At 37.0% G+C, this 27,214-nt stretch overlaps 1 protein-coding gene across 1 annotated transcript in view; it reads left to right on the top strand.

Annotated features, from left to right (window-relative positions):
- HOMER1 (homer scaffold protein 1) overlaps positions 1-27,214 on the top strand; it is an 85,306-nt gene that overhangs the window by 16,817 nt on the left and 41,275 nt on the right. The window contains exons 2-5 of the mRNA XM_041470751.1: positions 7,307-7,463; positions 13,398-13,529; positions 17,891-17,983; positions 24,086-24,228. Coding sequence (XP_041326685.1) covers positions 7,307-7,463; positions 13,398-13,529; positions 17,891-17,983; positions 24,086-24,228 — 525 coding nt within the window. The remainder of the gene's footprint in view (positions 1-7,306; positions 7,464-13,397; positions 13,530-17,890; positions 17,984-24,085; positions 24,229-27,214) is intronic.

Raw genomic sequence — 27,214 nt, 5'->3', positions numbered from 1 at the left:
ATCACTAAATTATTTTCTGCTGACTTCCTATACCTTATGTCTCTTTAAGTACTGTGCAATATCCTACTTCAAGCTGAAACAAATTGGTTAAAACTTCAGGTCCTTGTAAATGTAATGGACAGTATATAGTGATGTTTCTGGCTAAGGTAAATGTATTTTTTACTTAACCTAACAGGTTTAGTGAAAGTCTCTAGATAATTTTTCTCCCCTCAAACCCTGAAAAATGGCAGTTATTATTTGTGATGCTATGCTAACTCCTAAGTGCTTAAAAATCTAATACTAAAAGCTGATTCTTAAATGGAAACAAAACAGCTTAGAAAATGCTTGAAGGCACTGCCTGTGCAGTGTTACATAGCTACAGAGCACAGCTGTAAAGCTTGTATTTTGGACTTTATAGGTGAATAGGCAGTTATGCATATTAACTGATAACTGTATACAGAAAACAAGCTTTTTTGTAGCAACTTTCTAAACATTTGCTGTCTTCAAATAAACCAAAACATAACAGCAAAAACAGGTCTAAGAATGTAGGTGTAGAACTAGATAAACCATTGGTGGGATGGGAGAGATTTTGATTTGGTTACATGATTGTAACTTCCACTTTTTTTTGCTATCTCAAAGCTTGTTTTGAGATATGAAAGTTGTTATTGTATATGACCATTGTACATGAAAGTTGTGTGTAAGGCAAAAAGCAAAATCTGTAGCTGTAGTCGTTAGACAAGTCCTCTGTGTTTGTTCAACTTCATAATTTTAACTTCAAGATGGTATTGTCAGTTATTTCCTGTCTAGAAAAGGATTACATTTCAGAACAGTTTCCACACATTGGAAGCCAGCGTTACGCAATACTTTTCCCCAAATGTATACAATTTTTATCAGACTTCAGAGCATTTTATGAACATGGAATATTCTGTGGTTTCCTGTTGCTTTGAACTGTTTGCAGAGCATGTTGAGTTAGACTCCTTAAACAACACTGACTGTGCTTGGATGCTGTAGTTTATGAACTGGTTTTGACTAGAGCTGCACTTTTAATCACTCTCCTAATTTCTTTTCAGGAATCTCTTCTCAAGCTGCTTAGAGTAACAAAAGCTTGCTAACAGCTTCAGAAACAAGCTAGGGGAGAATATTTTTAAGCAGGACACTGGGAAAAAGCTGTGAGATTAGTATGCTGACATTTGGAAAAAGCAAGAAGGTTTTCATCCTCTTCTAAATCAGCAAATGCCATGAAATACCATGTGCAGTGTTCATGTTGTCTAATCTGGGGAGAAATTTCCTTGGATGGCAGCTATTATGGAGGCTTGGAATTCAGTGTATGCAAAATGACCACCTGCAAAACATGCCTACTGTGGGGGTTTGCAGTCCTCAGGACTGCCAGAGACTGTGTGCTGAGCATGCTGTCTGTCATGTGGCAGGGTCTGCTGTGTCCAGGGCTGTAGTGGCATGAGGACAGCACACTTTGTGTCCAGCCTTCACCACTCCAGCCAGCTTGGAGTGTGGTTGCACTCCCATTTTGAGCAGAGAGATACTGTCCTGTTTTTGTCTGCATGTGGCATTATCTTCCTCTGAAACTGTTTTTATGAAACCTGGTGGATGAAATCTTGCACTGATTGCAACAAGAAAAAATCTCCAAGGCACATTTTGTTGGACTTGTTTTGAAAGCAGTCTTGTATGTGGATTCCATGTGCATCAAAGCCAGGAAGTCTGGATAATGCACTGGAGTTTGTAAGATCCATGTTGGAGACATAGACGTGGACATGAATCTCATGGAATTTTCACTATCAAAACTGAGCTGAGTAAGAACATCCCCATCACACATGCTTATTCATTCCCTTTTTGTCTTACTGTTTGGGGAAAATACCTCTGCTGAGAAATTTAAAACTTCCATGTGGCAGGCGTTGCCTGTGGTTGTTCCTTTTTTTTAAAAACTCAGTTCCCTCATGAGCCACAGTCACTCAGTGTTAGCCTATTTTGGTGTCTGCTGTCTGCTTCTGCCTGGGCAGCTCTTTGCTCCAGCTCTTGCTTAAGAGTCACCACCCATGTCTCTTTTGTCTTCATCTGCAATCCTGGCCTGGTCTTGTATCCATACAGGGAAGTGCACCTCATCCTACATAGTGCAGCAACTCCTCTGCCAAAACACTGTCAATTTAGCCGAGTATGGAGGAGGAAGGGAGGGTTGTATCTAATTTTTAACATGTTTTTTAGCATCATCAACACTGCATAAGGGGAGGCAAGTAGGACATGAAGTAACGTTGTAGAGGTTCATACTTTCTTTTCAGTTGCATTATTGTTTTCAGAGTAACTAAGACAATAGAATCCCAGTCTTCAGAAATTACAGGTTTTATAGCATTCAAGTTAATTTTGGAGTCATGGTAAGCAATAGTGTGAGGGAAGAAATATGCAAAAAGAGGTCTTCACCACTAGTGCTGTAGAAGAACCAGACGTTAAAGAATAGGTATTTTTTTTTTAAATGAAGCATATATTAATTATGAATTAGCAAAGAAAGTACTTTGTAACCTTCTATACTAACTTAAGCTTCTTTTATGCAATCTTTGATTAGTGTAACACTTCTTGTATTGAGCAGTCTGCATTTTTTTGGTAAAGGCTGTGTTAAGGTGTCAAAATGGAAAGAGTGGTTGGAAACTATTCATTTAACTGTTAGTAAACAGGTTTATCTCCTAAGTTGATCACATATCAATGAATGAATTTCTGTATTGATTATGGAAAAGCCTGTTATGCATGCTTGCTAAAGTGCTACTTCTTATGCTTTCTTACTCATCACATTGCTTCTTGGGTCCAGGAGGACTTGGCACTTCTTGTTAGTCTTTGTCTGACCACCGTAATGTTGCAGCCTAAGGCAATTAAGAACAGCAGGATATGAGCCTTAATCTTTTTACATGCCTGAGTGGACATTTCTAATAGTCAAACTGTGTCACTATGGCATTCTTGTTAGTTTGTTTTCTTTTTGTTCAGCATCAGTATATTTCTGGAAAAATGAATTACTTTGCTTTGTAATTAGTGGGAAGTTCTTGCCTTAGTTCCTATTAATGTCTTTAACGAGTACCTTCTGATAATGAAAGAAAAAGAAGAGAAAGGTGAAAGGAGAAGAGAAGAGAGGGAAGAGTAAGAAACTGGTAGGGTGGTTTGGTTTTTTACAGGATTGATTTTTCTTCTTTAAAGATGTTCTTCCTTTCTCAACTTCATATGGAGGGGATGGTGCTATGCAGGGCAAACAGTTGGATTCAATGATCCTTGAGGATCCCTTCCAACTCAGCTTATCCTGTGATCCTGTGAAAAGTAGAAGACTTATTTTTTATATATAGAAATATATATTATAATTTTTAAAAAACATATTCATTGTTTGACCACCTAGGAAGGCAAAAGAGGAAGCTATCTTCCTATTTAATGAATATTGCTAAAATTAATGTTATTTCAGCTGAATTGATTGAAACTTCCAGACTAGGAGGGCATCTTGTCCTTATGAGGATAATGGAAGAGCAAAACTTCACTTTATGTGAAGATGAGGCTGAAGTTACAAATACTTTATATGTTTTGTACATTATGTGTTGCATGTTCACAGGTGTTTTAGGAAATCTAAAATTTAAGTAGTTCTATATAATATGTTGCTACAGAAAAGTGCAGATGATGTAATTGTGTAGCAGCTTTGAAGGACTTCAGTGGTGCATCAGTGACTGGTTCTATAACACATTTAATCCTGTAGATATATAGTGCATAACTTCCATTAGCTTGCAGAAATAATCTTTATGAATGTTCATTGTCAAGTGTCAAAACAGTGGTCTAATTCTAGAGTCATGTGAAGTTTTGTGTCTTTGTCAGAAAAAAAATCCTAATTACCCCAATAATCTGGCAAAATCATGATTTATCCAACTCGTTTAACAAAGGGAGCTATGCTTTTTCCACAGAGTGAAGACAGCTTGTCATTCAGTACAGCTGTTCTTTAAGCATGGAAAGAAAAGACTGTAACTCTAGTTTTATCAGAAGTGATTAAAGAAGTGTAGGTAAGCTTCATTTATACTGTTCCATACCTAACTGCACTGTCTATGCCAGACCCACACTGCCCTGCAAAGTGCTCTGCTTTGTCTTGAGCAGCACTCCTGAGCAATCAACAGGAACATGCAGGCCACCTCATCAAACAAATTGAGGATATTTTGGTGGTGCTGTGGAAAATTTTTGTGATTACAGTGCTGGAGAGCAACATCTCAGGGCTGAACAGTTGACTTTCACTGGCACTCGCTTCAGCCATATAGTACTCACTAACTTTTGCATATTAAAATCCTAACCTGTGGTGTGTTGAAAGTCCCAGTTATGTGATATAGTGGGATGTGATGTACTGGAGTGAACTGAGCATCAGTGCTGGTCAAATGCATATTCATTACCCACACATCTACATCTTGGATTCAGTTCTTCTTTGATCTTTCATTAATGTCGTCAGAACCTTTATAGTTTCCTTTCAATGTCAATATTCATCAAAACAGTTGGTAGGCTTCTAAGATTGTTTCTCATTTTTTGATGGGCTCTTTAATTTTCCAGGGTTAAAGAGCTGGTGCATTATGTTAATACGCATCACTTGATATTGGCATATGCTTAACTGGGAGGTAAATTATAAAATAGACCTAATATTGAAGACAACTGAAGTTTAAGTATGATTGAAGAAGTAATTGTAGATATTCAAAAGAGCAAAAAGAATTAGTTTGTTCTGTTAAACAAAAGGCCTATAAATGCTAGTCACCTTTGCATAACATTTGTGTGCAAGAGATTTAGATCAGGAAAACAGGTGTGCAACCTCCTATAGCTTGGGGATTTACAAGGAAGAGATGAATTGATGCTGAGGATACATTTCTGTGGAGAACTAGCATGTGCATTGATCCCATTTTCTTCCCTTCCTTCTTCTTCCTCTTTCACTGAAAGTCTGTTTTGCTGTCTCTGATCTATTCTGCATACTTCTGTCATTTCATCCAGCACCCAGCATAGGAGAACACCACGTCTGTAATCTGGTGACCTTCAAGGAATCTTGATTCCCAGCTGAGTAATACAATTCTCCTACTGAAAGCTGCTCTTCTGCTGAGCAATAGAGATATTTCATTGAGTTCACACATAGGCCTCTGTAGTGAGGTCAAATTAAACCCCTTTGACTACAGGTACCCAAAATTCTGAGGGAATCTGTTTTGGGGAATAAAAGTGTTAAAAACATACCTCTGAAAATAAAGTGAGGGCAGGTCAAAGGGTATGTTTATTTACACCCTTAAAATGAGAGTCAAAACATCTAAAAAGTTAAATGCAACCTAAAGTTGTGGTACTTAATATCTTTGGAATTTCATGGCAACATTCCTTAAAAAATACAGCAATCAGTTTATCATTAAAATGTAGCTAAACTTAAACTGACAACTACAGTATTATAGAATAGTTTGAATTGGAAGGGACATTAAAGATAATCTAATTCCAACCTGCCTACATGGGCAGGGACACCTTCCACTAGACGAGGTTGCTCAATGCCCAATCCAGCCTGGCCCTGAGTGCTTCCAGGGATGGGACAGCCGCATCTTCTCTGGGCAGCCTGTTCCAATGTCTCACCATCCTCATGGTATTGAATTTCCTCCTAATGTCTTATCTAAACCTGCCCTCTTTCAGTCTGAAGCCATCACCCCTTGTCTCTCACTGCATGGCCTGGTAAAAAAGTCCCTCTCCCACTGCTCTTATAATCCGTTAGGTACTGAGAGGCTGCTGTAAGGTCTCCCCAGAGCCTCCTCTTCTCCAGGCTGAACAATTCCAACTTTCTCAGCCTTTCCTGATAGGAGAGGTGTTCTGTCCCTCTGACCATCTGTGTGGCCTCCTCTGGACTCCCTCCAGCAGGTCCGTGTCCTTCCTGTGCTGGGGCCCCAGAGCTGCTGCAGCCCTGCAGGTGGGGTCTCAGCAGAGCAGAGCAGAGGGGCAGAATCCCCTCCCTGGCCCTGCTGCCCACACTGCTCTGGATGCAGCCCAGGACACGTGTGGCTCTCTGGGCTGGGAGTGCCCCTGGCTGGGTCATGTCCAGCCTCTCAGCCACCAGCACCCCCAAGTCCTTCTGGGCAGGGCTGCTGTGATCTGTCCATCCCCAGCCTGTGCTGGTGCCAGGGCTGCTCTGACCCAGGTGCAGCGCCTTGCACAATGGGCTTGTTAAATCTCATCAGATTCCCATGGGCCCTCTCCTAGAGTTTGTCCAGGTCTCTCTGGATAGCATGCCATCCCTCAGGTGCATCAACTGTGCCACTCATCTTGGGGTCAGGAGTAAACTTGCAGAGGGTGCAGTCAGTTCCATTCTCTGTCACTGATGAACATACCAAAACTGATGTTCATTGGGACTCTGAGCCAGTAGTCACTGCCCTCTAGATGCAATAGTCCAACCAGTTCCTTATTCACCAAACTGTTCATCCATTGAATCCATCTCTTCCAACCCAGAGAGAAGTATGTTGTAGGGCATGTGTCAAAGGCTTTACATAAGTGCAGATACCTGACATCCACAGCCCTCCCCTTGTCTACTGATAAAGTCACTCTATTGTAGAAGGCCATCTTACCAGTATCTTAGTGATATTAAAATGTGTTTAGATTTCTGTGCAATGCTGTGTGTCCTGGTAGTGGTCATGAGGAAAAATGTTGTAAATTGTTAATTATAATACGGGGGTTTTTTGCCTCATATAATTTTATTTGCTAAGCAATTTACAATTTAAAATGTATTTTATACATTATTTAATGCTGGTAAATACCTTTACGCCTTCAGACGTAAAGCTCCAAAGAATGAGGGATTCACAACACATGTTCCTAGCTTAATTAATGTTAGTTTTAGAGTAATTGCATTGAATCAACTAGTTCAGATCCAGATTGTGGCATAAAATTGATGGGAATAATCAGAATATTAGAAGATTTTTCGAGAAGAAGTGGACTTGAAGTTATGCACATTCTGTAGTGTGCAGTGTAATGACAGAAATTACACATGCATTAATGCCATTTAGTTTTAAGGGATAGGTGGGCAGTGAAGAGCTGGGGGGGGATGATGAGATAGTGCTGAATCTATATGAGAGGTATTTATCTGACTCCACAACTGGATGCTGATTTTTGCTGTGGAAGACTTGAGTTTTGCTTGCATATGTGTATTAACAAACTTACCTTCTCTATGCAGTGGCACATACAGACGTCATCAGGCAAGGTTTATTGTGTAGAGTAACTTGTGTATATCCAAATGGGCACAAATGGCAGATAGCTTGTGTGCAGTGATAGTAGGTACAGATTAGATTCATGACTTTTTCTCTCTCTCCTTCAGGGAACAACCCATCTTCAGCACCCGAGCTCATGTCTTCCAGATTGACCCAAACACTAAGAAGAACTGGGTTCCCACCAGCAAGCATGCTGTTACTGTGTCCTACTTCTATGACAGCACAAGAAATGTCTACAGGATAATCAGTTTGGATGGCTCAAAGGTAAATTATGTTTCAGAAAACCTAGTTGTCTGAAGCATTTTTGCTACTATTTTCTAGTTTGATGTTCTCCGTGTTTCTTCTCAGATATTTGTATTATTATCTGACCAACGGATTACTGACTTTTTAAAATGGTAACAGTGCCTCATCGTATGTTTTAAGTGTTTATTTGTAAATTCTGTTTTCCGTGTAGTTGTGTTGACTTCAATAACTATTGCTGAATTGAAGTGGTGACCTGTGCCTTGGTTAATGCTGTGAGAAGGCTAAAAAGTCAGAAAATTGTACAAAAAGTACTCATAGGGTTACAATAACTTGTTTTCATTTCTGTACTCAGTCATTTAGCAATATAATTAGCTTCAGCTTTATGAAGGACATCTGTTCAGTGGCCATAATCACTTAGTAAATCCTTTGTTACGTAATCTTCCATTTTTTGCTGTAGAGAAAGCGAGGATTGTCTCCTAATAAAGCCTACCTAATAAATGGTAAGCTTTTATTTAGACTCAGTTTGGTTTTAGTAGGGTTTTTTTTGTGTTTTTTTTTTTTTTTTTTTTTTTTTTTTTTTTTTTTTTTTTTTTTTGTTTGGTTTGGTTTGGGTTTTTTCTCTATTTTAACTAGAAAGGATATTGTGCTGAGCTGCTCCTCTTGTAAAACATGTCTTAGCAATTAATTTGATGTGCAGAAAATCCTTGACTGCTTCTACCCACATAGCTATAATAACAGTAACTTTTGCAAACGGTGTAGCAGAAAACTCTACACTAAGGGCATTAAAGATACACAGACTGTAATCAAAAGTTGTGATCCTTTCCAGAGACTTTAATTTGAAGCTTTTGGAAATGCATCAGTTCACAATGATTCGAAATTAAATACTCTCTTAAAAGCATGACAGTATTCATGGAGATTTTATGACTACTTATTTAAAGCTGAAAATTATTACCCTGTATTTTTTTAAATATCCAGAATATTGCCATTTTAAATGTAAAATGAGATTTTTCTATCACAAAGAAGTATATAGGAATCAATCTCATAGTCAAAAATCTCTGCTTGAAGTGACTGAGACTGATATCAGAGCCTACCAGATTTTTTTCTTCTTTAAGTCTTACTTTGTTTTTTTTTCCTTCTCAGCCAGTCTTCATGAAATGATTCAATTAGTTCTGTCAAATAATGAAAATTACTTTTGAGTCAGTATTAATGAATAAAGACACTGGGATTGGAACTAGATGATGTATGAAATCAAGAGTACCAGTTATAAAATGTAGTGCTTTAACTGATTTGGAGAATATACAAAATCCTTATTCTGACATCCACTGGGGTTCCTCTGCCTTCATCCTGATGCTGCAACTCCTGCTGAGTGCCTGCTGAATTAAATTGTCAAGTAGTTGTACACCTATTTAGTTGTTCTTTTGTCTGCTGCAGCATTCTCTCCACATCCAATACTAATGGCAAGGTACATTGATAATTAAGTTCATTGCTTTTATTTACTCTGTGAGTGCTGCAATCCTAATAATATTTTAATCTAAGTCTTAGATGAAGATCTAGAATCCCAGTCATGGTTAAGAGAGTCCCATTCTTTCAGGCATTCACCAAACTGCTCTGAAACATACACAGGTGAATAGTGGAGGGACACATGGAAGAATTTTAAGTGGGTTTCCAGCATAATTCCCAGAGACTTTTTTTATTTTTACTTAAAGCCACATCCTTTTTTCAATCGTGCCTGTTTATATACAATATTGCATTTCCAAAGAGTTAAAAGTATTCCTGGATATAATTTAACTTCTCTGCTGATTATCTAAGAGTAATTAAATCTTCTTGAAAACAAAAGGACATTTAAAGACATGATCTTCACTCCCCTATTGTGCATTGCAGTTTCCAACCTGAATTCCCTTATGGGGACTTTGGTTAATTTTGAAAGAGAGGGTGGTTTTTTTTTCTCCTTATTTGAACTTGATTTAGCCAAGACAGTTCTTACAGAGACAACTTCAACTTACTTTTAATGCATTTTGTATAATGATTTCTGAAGCTAGTCTCCTCTTGAAATATCTTGCACCAGATATGATGTATGTCCCTCTATCTTGACTACAAAAAGTGTTCTAGGACCATAAGGTGTTCAGTGTACAGGCTGTATATTTTACAGTCAGGCACAGTATTTGGAGCCCTGTTGCCCATTGCAGAGAAAACTTGATGCAAGTAATGTCACAGAACTTTAATCTAGTTTCTCTTACCTCTTGAGTAAATATCTTTTATGTGACTTTTTTTCTCCTTCCAGTCCCAGAATCAAAAGAAAGCCTGAAAAATAAGATTTCTTATGTAGTATGGCATGACAACATTGAGCAGTTGTTGCTAAGGCTTTCAGTTCTCATTAATTATATACTCATTTTAGAGTTCCTTGGAAAAATGTGTTTTAGTACTTCTTTCTCCTGGGTGATTGAACAAAGCTTCCATTGTTTCTCCAGTAACAGTACTGGCAGAAGTCTGTGTCCCACTGTCTTTTGCATTTTGTGTCTCACCATCTCTGAGAAAAGGAAGGAGACCAAGTATAGTGTGGTTCTTGCTGTACTAGTTAACTCTCTGATAATTTTTTTGACAGATGCAAGGTAGGAAAACAAAGTTAAATTTTATATTATTCTAGAACAAGAGAAGACTCTGGAAAAGAGTGGTTTCCCAGTCTGCAGGTTCCATGAACCTTGCATATATTATTACTCAGTCAAGTCTTCCATTGGTGTTACTGCAGATGATCTTGTTATTTTAGTCACTGTCTCAGTTTAAAGTGATAATTTTTAAAATGCTCAATAAATGTTTTAAGTAAGACCTGTACACACAAGTGTGCAGTGATTTTCCTTTGAAGAAGTTAGAAAGTTCTGTGTCTTAAATTATTATTGCCATTAGTTTAAGCACAAGATAAAAATCATATTTGACCACAACTATATATCTTGCAGCTGTCAGGTTTGCAGCTCGTAAAATGAACAGTTCAGACACATGCCCTATTTTCTCATCGCTAAAGTAATATGAAAGGGAAACATGAAAGCTATTTTATAATTTCAAAAAGCCTGAAGATAACTAAATCAGTTTTCTTCAAAAGCTAAATGTCTTCCTGTCAGATTGACTCTGTTCTGTTTTTAAGATCTTCTTGTTCATTTATGGAAACAACATTCTTAAAAGTTGATGAAATATTTGACACTTGTTATACTGATAACTATGCAGTGAAATCTGGATTAGAGGAGAGCAGTTAAAGCAGTACCCATTTGAATGGACAAGACAAGCTTAATTATAAATTTTGATTTAAAAAATGTTTTTTTAAGCTAAATATACGAAGGCTTGGTATCTAGTTTTTCCAGAGGTAGCTGACACCGGACTGTATTTGTAGGATGCTCTAGCATTACACTTTTAAAAGCATAGTTTTGGATGTGAGAGACTTAGCATACCAAGGCTTTTAATTTAGAGAAGATGGAAAACCCTGATTTCCTTTTAAAACGGGTAGATTCAGTGAAAGGGCTTTTTTTTTTTTTTTTTTTTTTTTTTAATCACTGGGATCTGAATGTAGTCTTCCCAGTCTTTGAGCTAATGCTGTCTACTGAAGTGAAGCATCTTTACTTTTCCTTCTTGGAAAATAAAGGGAAGAATCACAGCCAACACTCTCTCAACACAATTATTTTTGAAGCTTTCTTTCTGCCTTTTTCTCTTGGAAGAAAGCAATTTGACAGTCAATGTAACCCAGCCTAAATGCAGACTGCTATCAAAAAAGCTATGCCCTTCTGGACCAGGCACCCTGTTCAGGTTCTCTGTGGTGGAGCCTGTCATGTGGTCAGCAGAAGCCTTTCTCTGTTTTGACTGGGTTAAGCTGCAGCCAGCTATGCTGCTGTCACTGCAGGAAATGGCAGCTGTGGAGGCTTTAAACCTGTGTTTTGCTTGGAGGTCTTAGCTCTCTGGCATTGGAGTCCTCTTCTGAATTGACTAAGTTATGTCCATGACATAATATTCACTCTCTAAAATATGTGATGCAAGTTTCAATTAATCAAGAACTGGATGGGCCTGGGCTTAAGCAGACTAGACAACATAGCTAGAGCTTGATTTGGGAGGAAGAATCTGTCCTACACAGTCCCCAGGATATTTAATTTCAAGCATGTTACTGTTGACAGTTTCCACAGGAAGTGAGATTGAGCATTAAATGAGCTTGCACAGCTCTGTTCTGGGCTTCCACCTTGTTATTTCAAATGTGGGCTTCCAACCACTAACAGTGCAAAAGAAGACAAGAAGCATACAAGTAAAAAAGAGTTACAGAGCACCCACCTCTTTTCTGAGAAGTCCTGTCTCACATTCTCTCTTTTGTCCTGTGTGCTATAGACAGCAGTTTTCTAGGTGGTCAGTTGGAGGTGATTGTGCAAGTACGAGTCTGATGGCTTTATGTGAGCTTTGAACCTTGTGCCTAAAAAAAGGAGAATAGTGTTTCAGTGACTTCACTAAGCAGCTTCTATATGAAAATCTGAGGGATGTCTTTCAGACTATGCTGGAGATAGTTCTCCATTTTCTGGTCACGCAGCAAATCCTGCCTTTGATCTGATGAGGCTTCTTGACTCAAATGTAAGCTTTCAGGCATTCCAGAATTTTCAAGGAGCTGTTCACAGTGGTAGGCAAAATTTGTATTTAGAGACAAAGACTATCAGAAAGAATTGGCTATGTTCAGATTTGCTCATCTTCATTAATGTGAGTATAGTGAAGCTGCCAAAGTCACCAGGAAAGAGTTTTGTTAAATTTATCTGTGCTGCAGTATCTTTGCTTGTCTTTCTACATGTTGCAATGCAATGTATTCTTTTGAACTTTCTTGCAATACTCCTCTCCACTACTTAATCTGAGAATCACCATATGAACATGGGTGCTGTTTGTGAGCTTGGCTGGCTCCTCAGCTGTAATTTTTTCAGGCTTGCCTTCAATTCTTGCTTGTAGAATTCATAGAAAAAATTAATTTGATGGTAGCTGTGCTCCAATGGTACCCAAATCTCTCAGCAAAAACAAAGGGTGCACAGTAAACTCCTTTAAATAACTACTTATTTCAATATCCATCCAGAAGTCCGTATCACTCAAGTAGTATAGGCTGATTTTGACTTTAGAGGATCTTGGTCTTAGGAGAGCAGTACTTAGTCTCTGTGATGTTAAAGTTTATCAGTCACCATCCTGAGAAAACAGTGTTATGTTCTTCACGTCTCTACATTTTGCACTGCACATATGTGCTCTTTAATGTCATGGAAATACTGTTGAAATCCACAGTGAAACTTCAGTTGCTTTTAGTAGAACCAGCATATCACCTAGTAATTTCATTTTGTGTTTGTATTATCAGAACTTAAATGGTGGAGGATGATAATTTTTTGCATCCTGTAGATGCAAGAACAAGAACTAGAGAAGAAAAATTAAAACAAGAGCATCTCCACTTCTGTAGTTGGTGTATGACCCTGCCATTAGCTTTGCTTGTATGTGTGTAAAGGGAACAGACTCTTGTAGAACTGAGATTTAAAAAGAAAATGTGTTCCTTTGTATTACTAAGTGTTTTTCAGTGAGAATCTCATCTGCAGCAGGGGTGGGGGAAGAGCAGCGGTGGAATTGACAGGCAACTTGGGAGGCACTGCCTTAAGGGAAAAAGAAATACAAGTGTGAGACAAAAAAGAACTTTGATAGGCTTTATATGTAGAAACTTTAAAGGACTGCTTGCAATTGCGAATTGAAGCCTACTCCCCTCCCCAGCTGTTTCCTCCTTACAATGTATGCAAAAATATGCCTTTGCAATTCTAGCTGGCATTGAATTGGAAAACTGTTTCCTAGCTCCCAGCGTGTGTTTCATTCAGTGTATTCAGATAATTGCTTACAATATTGGCATTTTCAATTATGAGTTGTCTTTAGAAAAAAATAAAAACCACGAAGCCCATTTTTTACAGTTATTACCTTTTTCAGGCAATAATAAACAGCACCATCACCCCCAACATGACATTTACTAAAACATCCCAGAAGTTTGGCCAGTGGGCAGACAGCAGGGCGAATACAGTCTATGGCTTGGGATTTTCATCTGAACATCACCTTTCAAAAGTAAGTATGACCAGTGGCGACTCTTCAGCTAGTGAAGCTACTTAAGTGTATTTTATTCCCGCTCACTATGTCTTGACTCAGTACTCACAACTGTTATTTAAAAATAATTTACAAAAAATTGTTCTGTATTAGTCCTTATAATGTGAAAGCATGAGAGTAAGTGTGATATCTGCACATTTTCTTCTAACTGATGAAGAAAAGGAGGGAGGTTGAAGCCTCTTACACATTGTGTTGCTAATGCTTTCTAATTACTGATTTGTTAGGTTTTTCTTTTTTAAAAGTTGTTCTTCCATTACAGTTTTTCCATGATAGAATTTAAAGAAGTAAACAATTTGATGTTTCTTATGTATTTAGATCTTCTAGAAAAAAGATGTTTGTAGTCTTTAGATGCATTTTTGTCTTTTAGGCTACATTCACTTTCACTTTTCTACTATGTAGTACATCAAATTACTGTTACTTCAAAATTTTCAGAGTTAAAGTAAAGCTAGTGGGAAATATATTCAGTGTAAAAGAAAAATCCATCTTCTGCTAGAATGCAAAAGTTGAAATGTTTGCTGAAGCAGTATGTGCTGTACATGAGTTTCTTTTCTAGTCTACTTCTGTAAGAAGGAAATAGACCTTATTCCAAGGAAAGAAGAAATCCCTGCTTCTCAAACCGATGGCATAGGTCCTCTGAGCATCCTTTCTACATTACTTGTTGTTTTTGCTACTGCCCTGGTAGATGAGTCCAAGAACCTGTACAAGCATGGTTTTTCTTCAGATGAGGAATTTCAGTGCAATTTAAGAGCTTGTCTTTATATTAAGCAGAAAATTTTCATATTTGAAATAAAGAAAAGATTTGGATACCTAAGTGCAATAAGAGAAACACATGTTCAGGAAGGAATGATGGTGGCTAGCTGTTTGAAGGAAGAGTAATCATAGCAGTCCTTTTGAGAAAGTATTTGTCACTGTCCAAGGATACGCATGGCCTGCCAGAAAACCATTAAAACGAGACCCAGTATAGCTACTTTATTTGGGCAAGCATCCAACGTGTAAGATTTCTTCCTTTCATAATCTCTTGGCTTTCCTTTCCACAAAGCAACACAACCACAGGACATTTTGAGTGATTCTGGTATTGCACGTGCATTTGTGCATCTATCATTGCTTCAGTGAACTTGGAGATCTTGTCAGTAAATTTGGTGTGTATGTCATGTAGACTAGCTTGTTTTTATTATTCACAGATGATTCTTTGAAGGCAAAGCATCCTGCTGTAGTCATACACTCTGTTTGCCTGACTTCAAGCTCTAGGCTATCCTTGCCAGTGAAAATATGTTGGGTTTTTTTAATCTTCATCCTCAACTCTTCTTTTGCCCTCCGTCACCTTCTTAATTACAGTTCTTTCAATCCCATTCTTTTCACTGCCACCAAACAAATGTCTAAGACTTCTAAATATTCCTTTGACATAAAGCCTATATTGGTGTTAAAATTTAATCTGAAAGGCTACAGTAGACATTTTTTCTTAATTTCTTTTTTTCTGAGCAGATTTTTTTTACTCAGATTGCTGTTTTATGGACAATAAGCAAATATATTAAGAAAAATACAGAGTCACAGACCTTGTCTGAAGATTTTGGTGAAACTATGAGCCCTTGTCCGCATACTATTCCTTTTGTATTATATCTTAATTATTAAACTGATATTCCTGTGAGTTGCAACTGCCAGTTGTTACTACTAAAATTCCTAAAGATTTAACCTTTTGTGTTATTTAAAAATTATAAACATATTGATGGGGAAAGAAAACTTTAGATTAGAAGCTGCTCAGCCACTGGGGCTGGTAGGTATGTTTGGTTGGGAATCAGAAGAGCTGAATTAGATCTGCCCTGTAACTTTAGAGAAATCATGTCTATATTCTCTTTCTTGTGTTGTCTCTCCCTCAGATTACTTACCCTCATTCCTGTGCATCATAGCCAGGTTTACCAGAGCACTCTGATACACTTTAAGATTGTGTTTTAAGTTCCAGAGAGCAAAAGGCAGCCTACAACTGCAAAAAAAGTTGGTCTAGTCTGTGACCAATTTCCATAGTTTAATGATGCAAATAATCCCAGCTGATAAACTGTTATTCTCATATTATTGTCTGCATGTCTTACAGTACATGTTTGACTTCTGTACTATTTGGTTTGTTTTACGTGCCCCTGTCCTTCTGAACTGATTGCTGGGGTAGAGTGCAACAATGCCAACCTCTTTTCTGTACAATTATTCTGAATAGAAATTAGTGGAGTGAGACTGTCTGATGGAAAAGTAATGGCACTCTAATCAACTTTACATATAAACAGTAGAGAGGAAAATTAATTAAAACATTTATTTCTGTTCACTAGACCTTTTCTCAATGTTAGACCACAAATTCCATCTCAAGGCTGCTCCATCAGATGTCGGTGATACTTAAAAGATACTTGTTTTGAAGAATATTCACAGGACCATGATTTGTTACCAGAGTCCCTCTTGCTGCTGCAGTAAGAGAAACAAAATGTCCTCTCACTTTCACAAAAAATTGAAACTACTTTCTCATTCAGAAAATGTCTATGCTTTTGATAGTATCCTGATGTGTCAGAAATACTCCTTTTAGGGTACGCTGTCTTACCCTCTTGAGTTAGCTGACCTGATTTATTCCATAAAGCTTAAAGAATATGCCAAATGGAAAGTGCCACCATGGATACTGGCAGCAGCCTTATGTAGTCTTCATGCACAATTTTTCATCTTTTCCTTAAAAATGTGATCTTCCAGAAAACTTCTCCTTTCATGCCATGAGACTCATCTTTGTTATTGAGGAATTTTATCAAGAGATAGCTATTATTCATCACCTGACTGTCTCAAAGAATTCTAGAAAATTTGTGGAAATCTCAACCAAATTGGGCGTTTTGGCTTTTTAGAATGCTGTTTGTTGATCTATGATTTTTTTTAAAAAACGTTTCTGTGGCTGTCATATTTACTGCCTTTGTCTTCAGCCATTTATTCCAAACCTCAGAATCATATTTGCCATTTAATAATTCTCTGGTCTTAAGACTGATTTAAACAATAGTTTACCCATAAGATTTTGAGGTTTAGGCACAAGTCTTAAAAAAGTATTATCTGGTGACCTGTTTCATCATCTGTTGCCAATTTCATCATCTTTTCTGAGACTCTTTTTGATGCTGGATTAAACTTTCAGGAAAAATAAGCTTTCAAATAACGTAACAAATGAAATACAAGTGGAGAGAAATAAAAGTCCTCAGATACTAGTAGGCTACCAGGAAAAGGTTTAAAGACAGTAAGATTTTTTTAGGTCTTGTGTGGTAAGTGAAGTTCTGATAGAAAATAATTGGTGAGGTTGTGCCACACAAAAGGTAGCCTTTGTACCTTGTATATATATTGAGTGCAAAACAATTTTTTCATATGCTGCTGCCAGAGAGATTTAGAAGCTGCTGGAAAAGCCTCTGATATTTTTGCAGAATCATTTCACTCTTAAGCTGATCATATTAAGATAATGGTCTGTATAAAAGCAGTAGGACACAAAAACAAATTTGTGGCCACTCTAGAAATTAGGGTAGCGGCAAGATGAGAACTGTGGTGCCAATTTTTTTTCTAGCCAGAGAAACCAGGCCCTATTCTTAAGAAATTAATTTAATCTTTCAGGTTTAAGAGGGTATATATTTCTAAATTGCTGCTTTAGCTATTTTCTGGAAGAGGTGCATGTAGCATAGAAATAAAGCCTCATATGGCAGTTCCATGTGCAATTTCATGATTTAGTGTTCAGTATAGGCAGTTCTAGTTCAATGAATTTGTTCTTAAATTGATTGATGTCAATGAACGTTCTAGAGATGAACACAGTATTTCCACTGTTTCTTTTCTAATTAGCTATTGAAATTAGAAATGCAGTTAACATTCGGGAAGAAGTCAGTATTGCTTCAGTCATGAAAGAACAAATTACATTGAAAGCTTTCGTAGCTCATGGTGACCACATCAGGCTTCAGAAGCAGATTATTTGTTTTTTGAGAAGGGTAAAACCTGAATCTGAAAGCAGCTATGCAAAGCAGTTTGTCCCTATTATTAGCCATCTCTGAGGTGAGTTTCTTAAAACTATGAGCAACAGATCATGTTTCATTGCATTGCCATTTTCCTGACATATAAAGAGTGTGTATTAAGATATGTATTAAGTGCCTGAAAGGTATGTCACTGTGTAACTCATTTAAATGAGTATCTAATAAGGAGAAAAATTTTTTAAATTACTGACAGAATTTGACATTGTGAAATGCAAAGTACAGCATTCTGTTCTGCATGCAATGTATTATTTCACGCCTACACTTTCTCTCTTTTCTTTTTTTTTATTCTTCAAACATATGTACCTTCAGTTTGCTGAAAAATTTCAGGAGTTCAAAGAAGCTGCGCGAATAGCAAAGGAAAAATCCCATGAAAAAATGGAGCTAACAAGTACACCCTCTCAAGTGAGTCTTATTGCCTGATTCAAGCATCATACTTCTTGTCTGTGCTACTTACTGTTATTGTTCCTTACATACATATGTATTAAAAATTAAGGGGCAATTTCTCAATTACTGTGAATCCTCTCATTGGTCAGCAAGAGTGTCAAGAAGTCTTAAAAATACGTTTAACATATACTGCAAGCAAGTCAAAGGGACTTGTTGTAAAATAAAATTGTGTGGGTTTTTTATTCCTTTTCCTTTATTTCAGCTTTCCCAAGAAAATTAATAAACATGTTTATGTAAGTGGACTATACTAAACACTTTTTGTACTATTTCCTGTTATATCCACAAAACTTCTGGTGGTGTACTGTAAATAACTTTTATAGAACAATCATTGCACCAAAAATAAAGATTGAAACAGCAAACCATTTTTACTTATTCCCTACTGTGTAGTTTTCTCTTGTGAGATGCATTGAAGGAAGATGATAGATTCACAGCCTGGTTCTGGAGTTATATTACAGTTAGTTGTGATGTACAGTAAGAGTTTATAAAAGCTATCTCTAATCTAGGCACAATCAGAGAGTCAGTTACTATATTCACATTTACATTAGTTATGGCTAAAATTAATTATGAATACTTAGAATTTGCTTTGAAAAAAGAAACTCCTTGAGGCTTTTATGCCCCATCTCTCCTGTATTCCCCCTGCCTAAGATTTTTGACTCAGTTAGCTATTTGCTTTGTTTTAAGCAGTAGCGAAGACAAATGCAATTCCTTCTCTTGGAGAATGCAACAGCTTTAAAACTACAGCAGGGATTCCTGAGTTGAGTAGACTGAACATTTTTTCTGGGGAGTCTTTTCATTGAATCAGTGTATCTTCAGTGCTTTTTACTGTATCAGTCTCCTGCTCTTTGATGGAGTAAGGATGGCAGGCAGTTTGCAGCGTGCTGCACAAATAGTTTTATTGCTAACAGAAATCTACATCTGGTGTCCTACTGAGAGTCAGTGGAAATCAGAACATACACAATGAACAAGCATCATGTTGTTTTCCCTGTAAGCATTTTGCCCAAATGCTAGGCTAGCTCTTGCTGTTAATGGGAAACTGCTTACTCCACTGAAATGAAAAAAAAAAAAAAAAAAGGCAGGGAGTTCTATAAATTTACTTTACTGTCTCTAAATTTTTGATAAATTCCACAGAGACAATGAAATTATGTATTTCAATATTATACGCTTATCAATAATACATACTTGACTTTAGAAACAGTGAAGTTCCCCCCCAAACTTCTAGTTACTTGATGTTATAGGCAAAGAAATTATTATGCTTCTCTTTCGACACATCGATTTATATTTTGGACCAGAATTTAAATCTGACACTGTCACGTAGAGTGACATATTACATGGTTTGGACGTAAATTTGAGCTATTCACTCAGAGATAAGATGCTTTTGTCTTGCAGCTAATCATGGTTAAAGCTTTTTCTTAAACTGTGTGAGCTATTAATATTGTTCATTTTCCTGTACAGAGTTCTTTTTACAGTTGAAACCTAACATTTTATGCTGTAGGCAGTTACAGAAATGTTACTCTGAGTGATTCTATAATGCCTGTTGTGGGCTGCAATTTCATTATGGCACACTTAAGAATAATTTCCTATTCGGGCCTTACTTTTCTTCTCTTGGCTTTTCACTGTGTTGATAAGCTAGTGTAGCTTGGTAATACAGTTAGTGCAAGTGCTGACACATGAGCATAGTAGTTTTCACATACTAATTCCGTAGAGAGAAGGGAATCAAATCAAGAACTTCAGAGTTTAGAACAGATTAAGAAGCAACGGCATCATGACAAACTCCAGCAGTTCTGTGGTACTGGGCTCATTCAGTTGGATTTATGACTGGGAGGAGGATGGGTGCTTGGTACTAGGGAGGGAAGTTGGGACCATAGAGACATTTGAAAGAGCACCTGCTCTCATTTTCGTCATCTGCTAAAAGTGGCTGCAAGGCAAACAATTCAATTGTTGTCCTTCTGAATCATCTTATAGCTCTTCTTTCCCTTTTGCATAGTGATCCATTGCAGGGGGGGAGAGTGAAAGAGGGGGATATTTTTAATGGTCAGTAAATGCCTTGCTGGAACCTGGCTTTTTCAGTGGAGCTTTGGCAGCATTGACAGGAAGGACATCGGGAGGTTTATGAGCTATGTAATGATAACTCAGTTATCAAAAAGGATCAGTCCCTCTGCAGTCTTGGACATGCAGATATCTTTCTGTGTTAAATTAGTAATAAGTAGGAAAATACTGCATGTCAAAATTGGAAAATATAAACATCAAATTTAAAACTTAAATAGAATGTTTTATTTCTCTTGGTACAACTTTAAAAAATGTCCTTATTATTTATCACTTAAAGTACTGGATATGGTACATTTCTTACCCTCTCTACTACAGAATTCTAAAACAGTAAAAGTACACTTTTCTGCCTCAGTATGCCCTTACACATTGATTCTTTATAAAATATCTCTACAACTAATGTAACAAAACACTGCACAAGACATTTGCTGTTCACTATTGTTTGATGCAAGCCTGAAAATACGTCTGCTACATGTGAGTTTCAATTCTGAATGCCATGCAAAAACTTGGGAAGCTGCAGAGAAATAGAAATCAAGACAACAGCAACAATATCTCAGAAATTTGGCATGCATTTGTAGTTCAAATATTTAGCAGACTCTAGCCATGCTAAAATTTCACAGCAATTTTGCCTTTAATCCACTAAAATTAGGTTGATTCTGTCAGGTGTTACGTGCTTTAGCAAAGTGTTGGTCCTATAAAGGGCCTCAATGGCCAGGAAATAGAAGTTCCGTGGGTTTTTTTTTTGATATTTTGTTTCATGTGATGGAATATGTTCTTTGGATATTTTTTTTAGTGTTTGGGAAACCCATGATAGAAAGAAAACCATAGGTAGCCTAATTTGCAGTTACTTTATAGCAGGAGTGCCTTGTCCCCTAAGCAATGCTGCTGCTAATTTTAAACTCTTCATTCTCCCTGTTTCTTTAATGCTCCCTGTTCTCTGCCTGCCTACCAGCAGGCTTTACTTTAATTTTCCAGAATATCAGATAATAGATAAATCACCATTTACCTTAACTATAAAGAGAACTATACTTGTTCAGAGAAAGACAGTGGCCTGGACCACCAAATTAGAAAAGAGATGCTGCTTTTTTATATGTAAGTCCCATTGAGTACCCTGGGCTTTCTCGAGATGAAGAGTAGCATATTGTTTCTGTGTCAGAGAACCTGTACTTTAAAGCCATCTGTATGAAGACAGATTCATATAATAGTACACAATTTATCTATATCTGGTATGTCTGGAGGCTTTGGTCTAGAAAGAAGTTGTCTATTTTGGGACTTCTAAGACCACCTATGCACATAGCTACACCATCTGGTGTCCATTTAACTGAGCCTTAGGTAATAAAAACTTGTAGTCCTCTTACTATTGTTTACATAAAACTGAAATACTGGGTCCCCTGCTTTGCCACCTCCTATTTCCCAGATCCATCTTGTAATACAGGAAATCATCTTGCTTTTTTCATAAAACTCATGGATATCTCAGTGGCAAGCCACCCATTTCTCATTTACTAGTTTTCCCATACCCTTACACATAGCTCTGGAGTTCACTGAGGTGCATGAAGCAATAGCCTGACAATTGTGTCTACCTACCTGCACTTCTTTCTTTTAATTTAAAGTAGCCTTAATTAGGTTTAAGCGCAGAACCAAATAGAGCAGTTTGTACAGTTGGCAGTTGCACCCCATCAGCCTTGAGAGGCTTCACCCCAATCAGCTGGCATCTGAACCTCAGTTCTTTTCTTCTAAGGATGACTGTGCTGTGATAGGTTTTTTTTACCCTGGTCATTTCAGATTAGGACCTGTTTAAGTTTCTAAAATTGTGGGGTGGATAAATTATTTAAAATAGTCTTGTCTGTGATTCTGAGCCTTTCCTATGCAAACTATTAGGAGTAACTATTGCCTGAAAAATTTTACAATCACATGATTTTTAGTGAAAAAATATGGTTGGTTTTGGTAAAATTATGCTGGTTTATAGTTTTTTGTCTTTTTCTCTGTAGAAGTACAAATTTTACTTAGAGCTTGTGAAAAAGGTCTGGGATGTTATATGAATTTTTTGCAACAAATACTGCAAAAAATGTTTCGTACATGTCTGGGTGGCAGTAGCGGGCAGACTTATGCCACTGCCAGCCAGCACAGGGAAGCACTATGAAGAACAGCTGTGCCAAGAAGGTGTATGGAATCCTTATTGAGGCAACAGTATAATACTCAGTATCTAAACATGATGGATTTGGTGTTTTTTTGTTAATTATTAGAACCACTAACTTCTATTTTTTCTGTCCTTATTGTTATCACTAAAAGGAGGTTTGATCTGTGCTGTAATGTCTACTTGTTTTACTTTAAGGACTCTTCTCTAAGTGCATGTGGGGTTTTTTTTAAGATGTTGAAATATAAGATATCTTTTGATAAATACCCCACTATTATGTTTGTTTAAATACTAAATATCACAATGTCATGCCCAATTTTGTAAATCTGGAGTGGATATGTGAAGTTATAATGGTATGCAATAAAAACTTAATTACAGATGCACATCTCACAAAATACTTTTAGTCCTCTAATTAGTATAAAATGGGAACATATTATTTGTAAACATTTGTGAAAAATCTTTTCAATGTAAGTGGCTTTTTCTGTTATATTTGGTGCTTTGTTCATAGTCAGCTCCATTAGAGTTGTCTGCAAATAAATTACTTATCAGGCAGTGGTAGTTGTGAATGTGTGAAAGCACTGATTAACCTGTACTTTTTGTGGAGGAGAAACACATTAAAAACTGATGTTTCTTTTGTTCATGAATTTGCAGGCCATGAACCTTTAGCTATTACATAGACTGGGATGTTTTTCTGCCTTAATTTTTGTTACTTGAATTTCATTTATATTAGGAGTCTGTGGAAGTACTTTAATGAAAAAATAAGCCTAGATGGAAATTGTAATTTTTTTCCTTCTATTGAAATAATTTTTTTTGCACTCACATTTAAAACATTTTCATAAGTAGACTCTGATTTTATGTATCTAGTAGTAGTGTTGCAGGAATTTTATCTTAAAGATACAAGCTATGCAGCTATTTTAGACTGTGGTATGTAAATTTTTATAGTACATAATGTAGTTTGAGAAGAAGAAAAAAAATAGAAGAAAAACATTTAGATCCAGAAAGTCTTTCTTTTATTGTCAATGGAAATTGTCTATCCTATTGGATGATGATAATAATAACTATAATAGTAGTAGTAGTAGTAGTAGAAGACAAAACCATGCCATTTGTATAGAAAAATTTTTGTCTCTTTATATTATCAACTCTCTTTCATACTTAAATGTACACAAAAACATACATCCTGGTGTGATGAAAGATAATGAAAACCACAGCAGTGCCTTCTGCTAGGAGGCAAACATTAAGTTCTTCAGGTGTTCCATTGCATAACCATAGCTATGTGTACATCTGGCTGTAGCTGGAGTATTCTCCTTCCCAGATAATAGCATGACCAGCAAGAGCTAGGCCAGGCTAACATGCCTATGAAAATTTTTGCCTGTACTTTGCTGAACAAGTGTTCTTTACAGATGGCTCATAGGTGAAACTGGGAACACACTGCAAATCGCCATCCCACTGTTCACTTTGGTTAATAAACAGCACAAAAGCTAGATTTTGAAACAAATACCAGAATTGTTTGTTTTGCTGCGTTAGAATGTAAAGTATGAGACAAGAATTTCTAGTGTCAAGAGTCACCCACTGTGTATCAGAATGAGGGTGGAATGTAATTCCAGGTAAGAGAGAGGTCTGTAATAGGTAGAAGGTTGGATCTTGCAAAGAATTCATAGGCCACTTGTGTTTTGTGTAAGATAATGTGAATCTTTTGGTAGTATAATTCTGTATTATATACACATGATGAAACGGGACCATGAGGGGTGCTAGAAATCTGAACACCATATTAATACTAAATAAAATTTGTGTATTGTTTAAGAATGAATGATAGTGCTTTTATGTACATAATCTTTCTGGGTAGGTCAGTTTGTAATTTCAATATGTTGTTTTTTTCACTTAAGGAATCGGCTGGAGGGGATATTCAGTCTCCTTTAACTCCGGAGAGCATTAACGGGACAGATGACGAGCGGGCGATGCCAGAAGTGACGCAGAACTCAGAACCAAGGGCTGAACCAACACAGAACGCATTGCCATTTACCCATAGGTACAGATTCCATTCCCACATCCTGATTAAGTGATACCTGTCTCCTTCCTTGTTAAAGGGACCTTCTCCCATGTTGTTTGGGGAAACAAAGCAAACCCATCTCTCACCCCAAAAATGGACTCACTTTTGGATTTGTAATATTTTTTCTAATTTAAAAAAAAAAAAAAGAGAAAATCTCTTGGAATAAGATTTGGGGGAACATTATAGTTTAATCAGCCCTTGAACACTGGTTAGTGTAGGTGTCCCTTTAACAGGAATCAATATTTCAATGTCTGAGCTCTTAGTAAAATTACCTGCTTCATAGAATATTCCAATTAAATTATTTTTGTACACATTTTTAAATGGCTGATGGGACTCGATGTCAACCTTTCATTGACAAGTTCTTGGAAGAAAAGGGACTCTTAACAGCATTTTTGGATTATGAAGTTTAAAGCAGGCTTTAATTGCAGTTCTCTGACAGTTGTAAAATTTTTCAACTTTTTTTCAAAATACAAGAGAAGTGCAGCTCTGCTTCAGACTGAATTCTTGTTTTGTGCATTAGGAATGCTGTGCTTTGTTCTTTGAGAAAGGTAGGACTTTTTATTTAATTATACAAGTGATGAGTTACAATGGATATATCTTGCCTATTAGAAGTAATTGTAAAGAGTTGCTCTCAATAAAACACGTAATTTATTGGGACCATGGAGAGTAAGTGAAACATTTAATAAAGTTAGAACACATCTAGAAATACTAGATTTATTTTTTAAGCATTGTGTAATTCAGCCTGAGTAGAGTTTAAGAGCTCTTGATCTAAGTATGGGGAACATTAATACTTCAAATATGTAATGCAATTCAAAGTGAGCACAAGTGAAACCAAAATTGTGCAGAAAATCTCGGTTTTTGTAAGAGAATAATACTGTTAAGCATCTGGAAAAAAAAAAAAGCATTTTTCAAATGAGAAAAACCCTCTTACACTATTTTTTTTAACAGAGTGATTCTGTTTATTTTTATACTGTCACCAGTGCATGTATTATATGTTTCAGAAGAAATGGTGCATTGTGAGAATGTTATGTGCATGGTGAAAGGAGTATTACAAATGTTGCAGATCTATCAGTGCTCTGTAACAAGTTTGTTTAAACTGTTTAAGTATCAACATTTTCTATCAATATTTTTGTGAAAAGGAGTTGTGATAAAGCCCGCACATGAATAGTGTGGTTTGTTCTTTTTAAAAAAACATAGTTTGAAGATGTCCCTTCTGGTTCTGCATATGTAAATATGTTTTCTGGTATGCCAGTGTAGTAACTAAATTTGCTCTCCATTGAGCATTACTGAAGACACTTTTGAAACCCTGTTGTCATTTTTAATGATATAGAGTTTACAAAACATTTACATGCATTGCATTTTTCTATCTACTTAATGTATGCAGTGTGAGTGCCTAGTTTTAGGTTTTTGTCCTGTTAGATATCAGTAGCTAGAATTAATCTTCCAACAATATCTCTGCATTTTGAGATTTACTTCTTGTTCATTCTCCAAAGACCAGTGTTTTGTCTTGCTAATGTTAGCTTCAAGTTTGTTAGTGAGCTATTACTGAAGAAAACCCAAATTTATATACCTCTTCGAAATAAATTACATTTTTGGAATAGGTAAGAATTTTGTTATAAATAAATAAGTATTATTTATCATAAATAAATAAGTATGCATGAAACACATGCACAAAGGAGATGGAAAGTGAAGCCACCAGGATTGTGTTAATCCTGGTTAAATGGGCATGTTTTTGTAGATGGTTTTTGTAATAATAAATTGGCAACTAGGTAGACATACCCAGCTGCTTGTGCTGTCTAAAAGGGTGCTCTCCACAGGCAGTCTGCTTGCCCTGACTTACAAGGAAAAAAAAATTAAAACCTTACATCCCAGTTATTGGAGACTCCCCAGGCTACTAATGTGTCATGAGTGCAGGAAAGAACTGTTTCCCTTGTTGCCTGCCTTTCTGATGATGTGGTGTGTATGTGGCACTCCATGTGTGATGGAGAAGAGTTGCTGAACTGAGTCCTTTCCTGGGAACTTCTGCTGATCCTAGGCCTTTCCCTTCTGCATTCTACATTTCAAAAAAGGTAAAGTTTAATCAGCACTGCTGGGTGAGGAAGGTAGTGCTGCAAGGGCATTTGAGTGTTTTCTTATTTGTGCCATTTATTTTCACTGATTTGCCTTTAGTCCAGAAACTGCTGATCAATCTCTAGGTGCTTTTCAGAAGAAAAGGCATTGTGGATTTCCCTGCAGTGAGTTTAGGTGTAGGGCGTGTGAGAGTCACCCAGGCTGGTTTACACTGCACTGAAATAACACTACCATAGCAAGTCCATTTATTCAATAAATGGGAAAGCTCCATTATGCTCTGGCATTAATACTAGATATTCACATTTGTGTGAAGAATGTTAAGGTGTGGTCCTCAGTGCATGTTGGAGCACACGGAAGCAGGTGTGGGGTGGCACAGAAGAAGCCCATGCAGTCATGGGGCAGGTGTTGTGGCTTCATGGGCAGCTCAGATGAGGTGAGCAGCTCTGTGTGGCAGCAGAGGCTGGCCACGTGAGAGCTGTGACTGCCAAGAAGATTGTCAGGCACAGCAGAGACAGGATGTCTCTGTGGCAGAGGAGAGGGAGGAGTAAAGGTTTGAAGGGGGCCACTGTCAAAACAGTGATTCAAGTAAGGGGTTTCATGTCCTTATATGAATTGGAAGTCTGACAGAAGTGTAAAAGGTCAGCAATTGCAGGTGTGAAAGTCGTGCTTTAGTTTATATCCTACTACTTGTCATTTTCAATCTGCACACCTGAAAAATGTTCAGTTGGATTTTGTTACAACATGTCTTTTCTGGCCACATATGTTTTCTTCTGCCCTTCAGGTCTTAGCGTAGGTAGCTGAGATCTTTTATTTCGGCTGCGTAAGTGTAGACTACTTTTGTATTTAGAGCTATTTTCTGACCCCAAAAATCAGCATTACTCAAGTCACCAGAGTT

This window comes from Pyrgilauda ruficollis, unplaced genomic scaffold (assembly GCF_017590135.1).
Source record: "Pyrgilauda ruficollis isolate IOZ18807 unplaced genomic scaffold, ASM1759013v1 scaffold25, whole genome shotgun sequence".
Lineage (NCBI taxonomy): Eukaryota > Metazoa > Chordata > Aves > Passeriformes > Passeridae > Pyrgilauda > Pyrgilauda ruficollis.
Note: the sequence above shows the minus strand (reverse complement) of the source record. Positions and strands in the feature narration are given on the sequence as shown.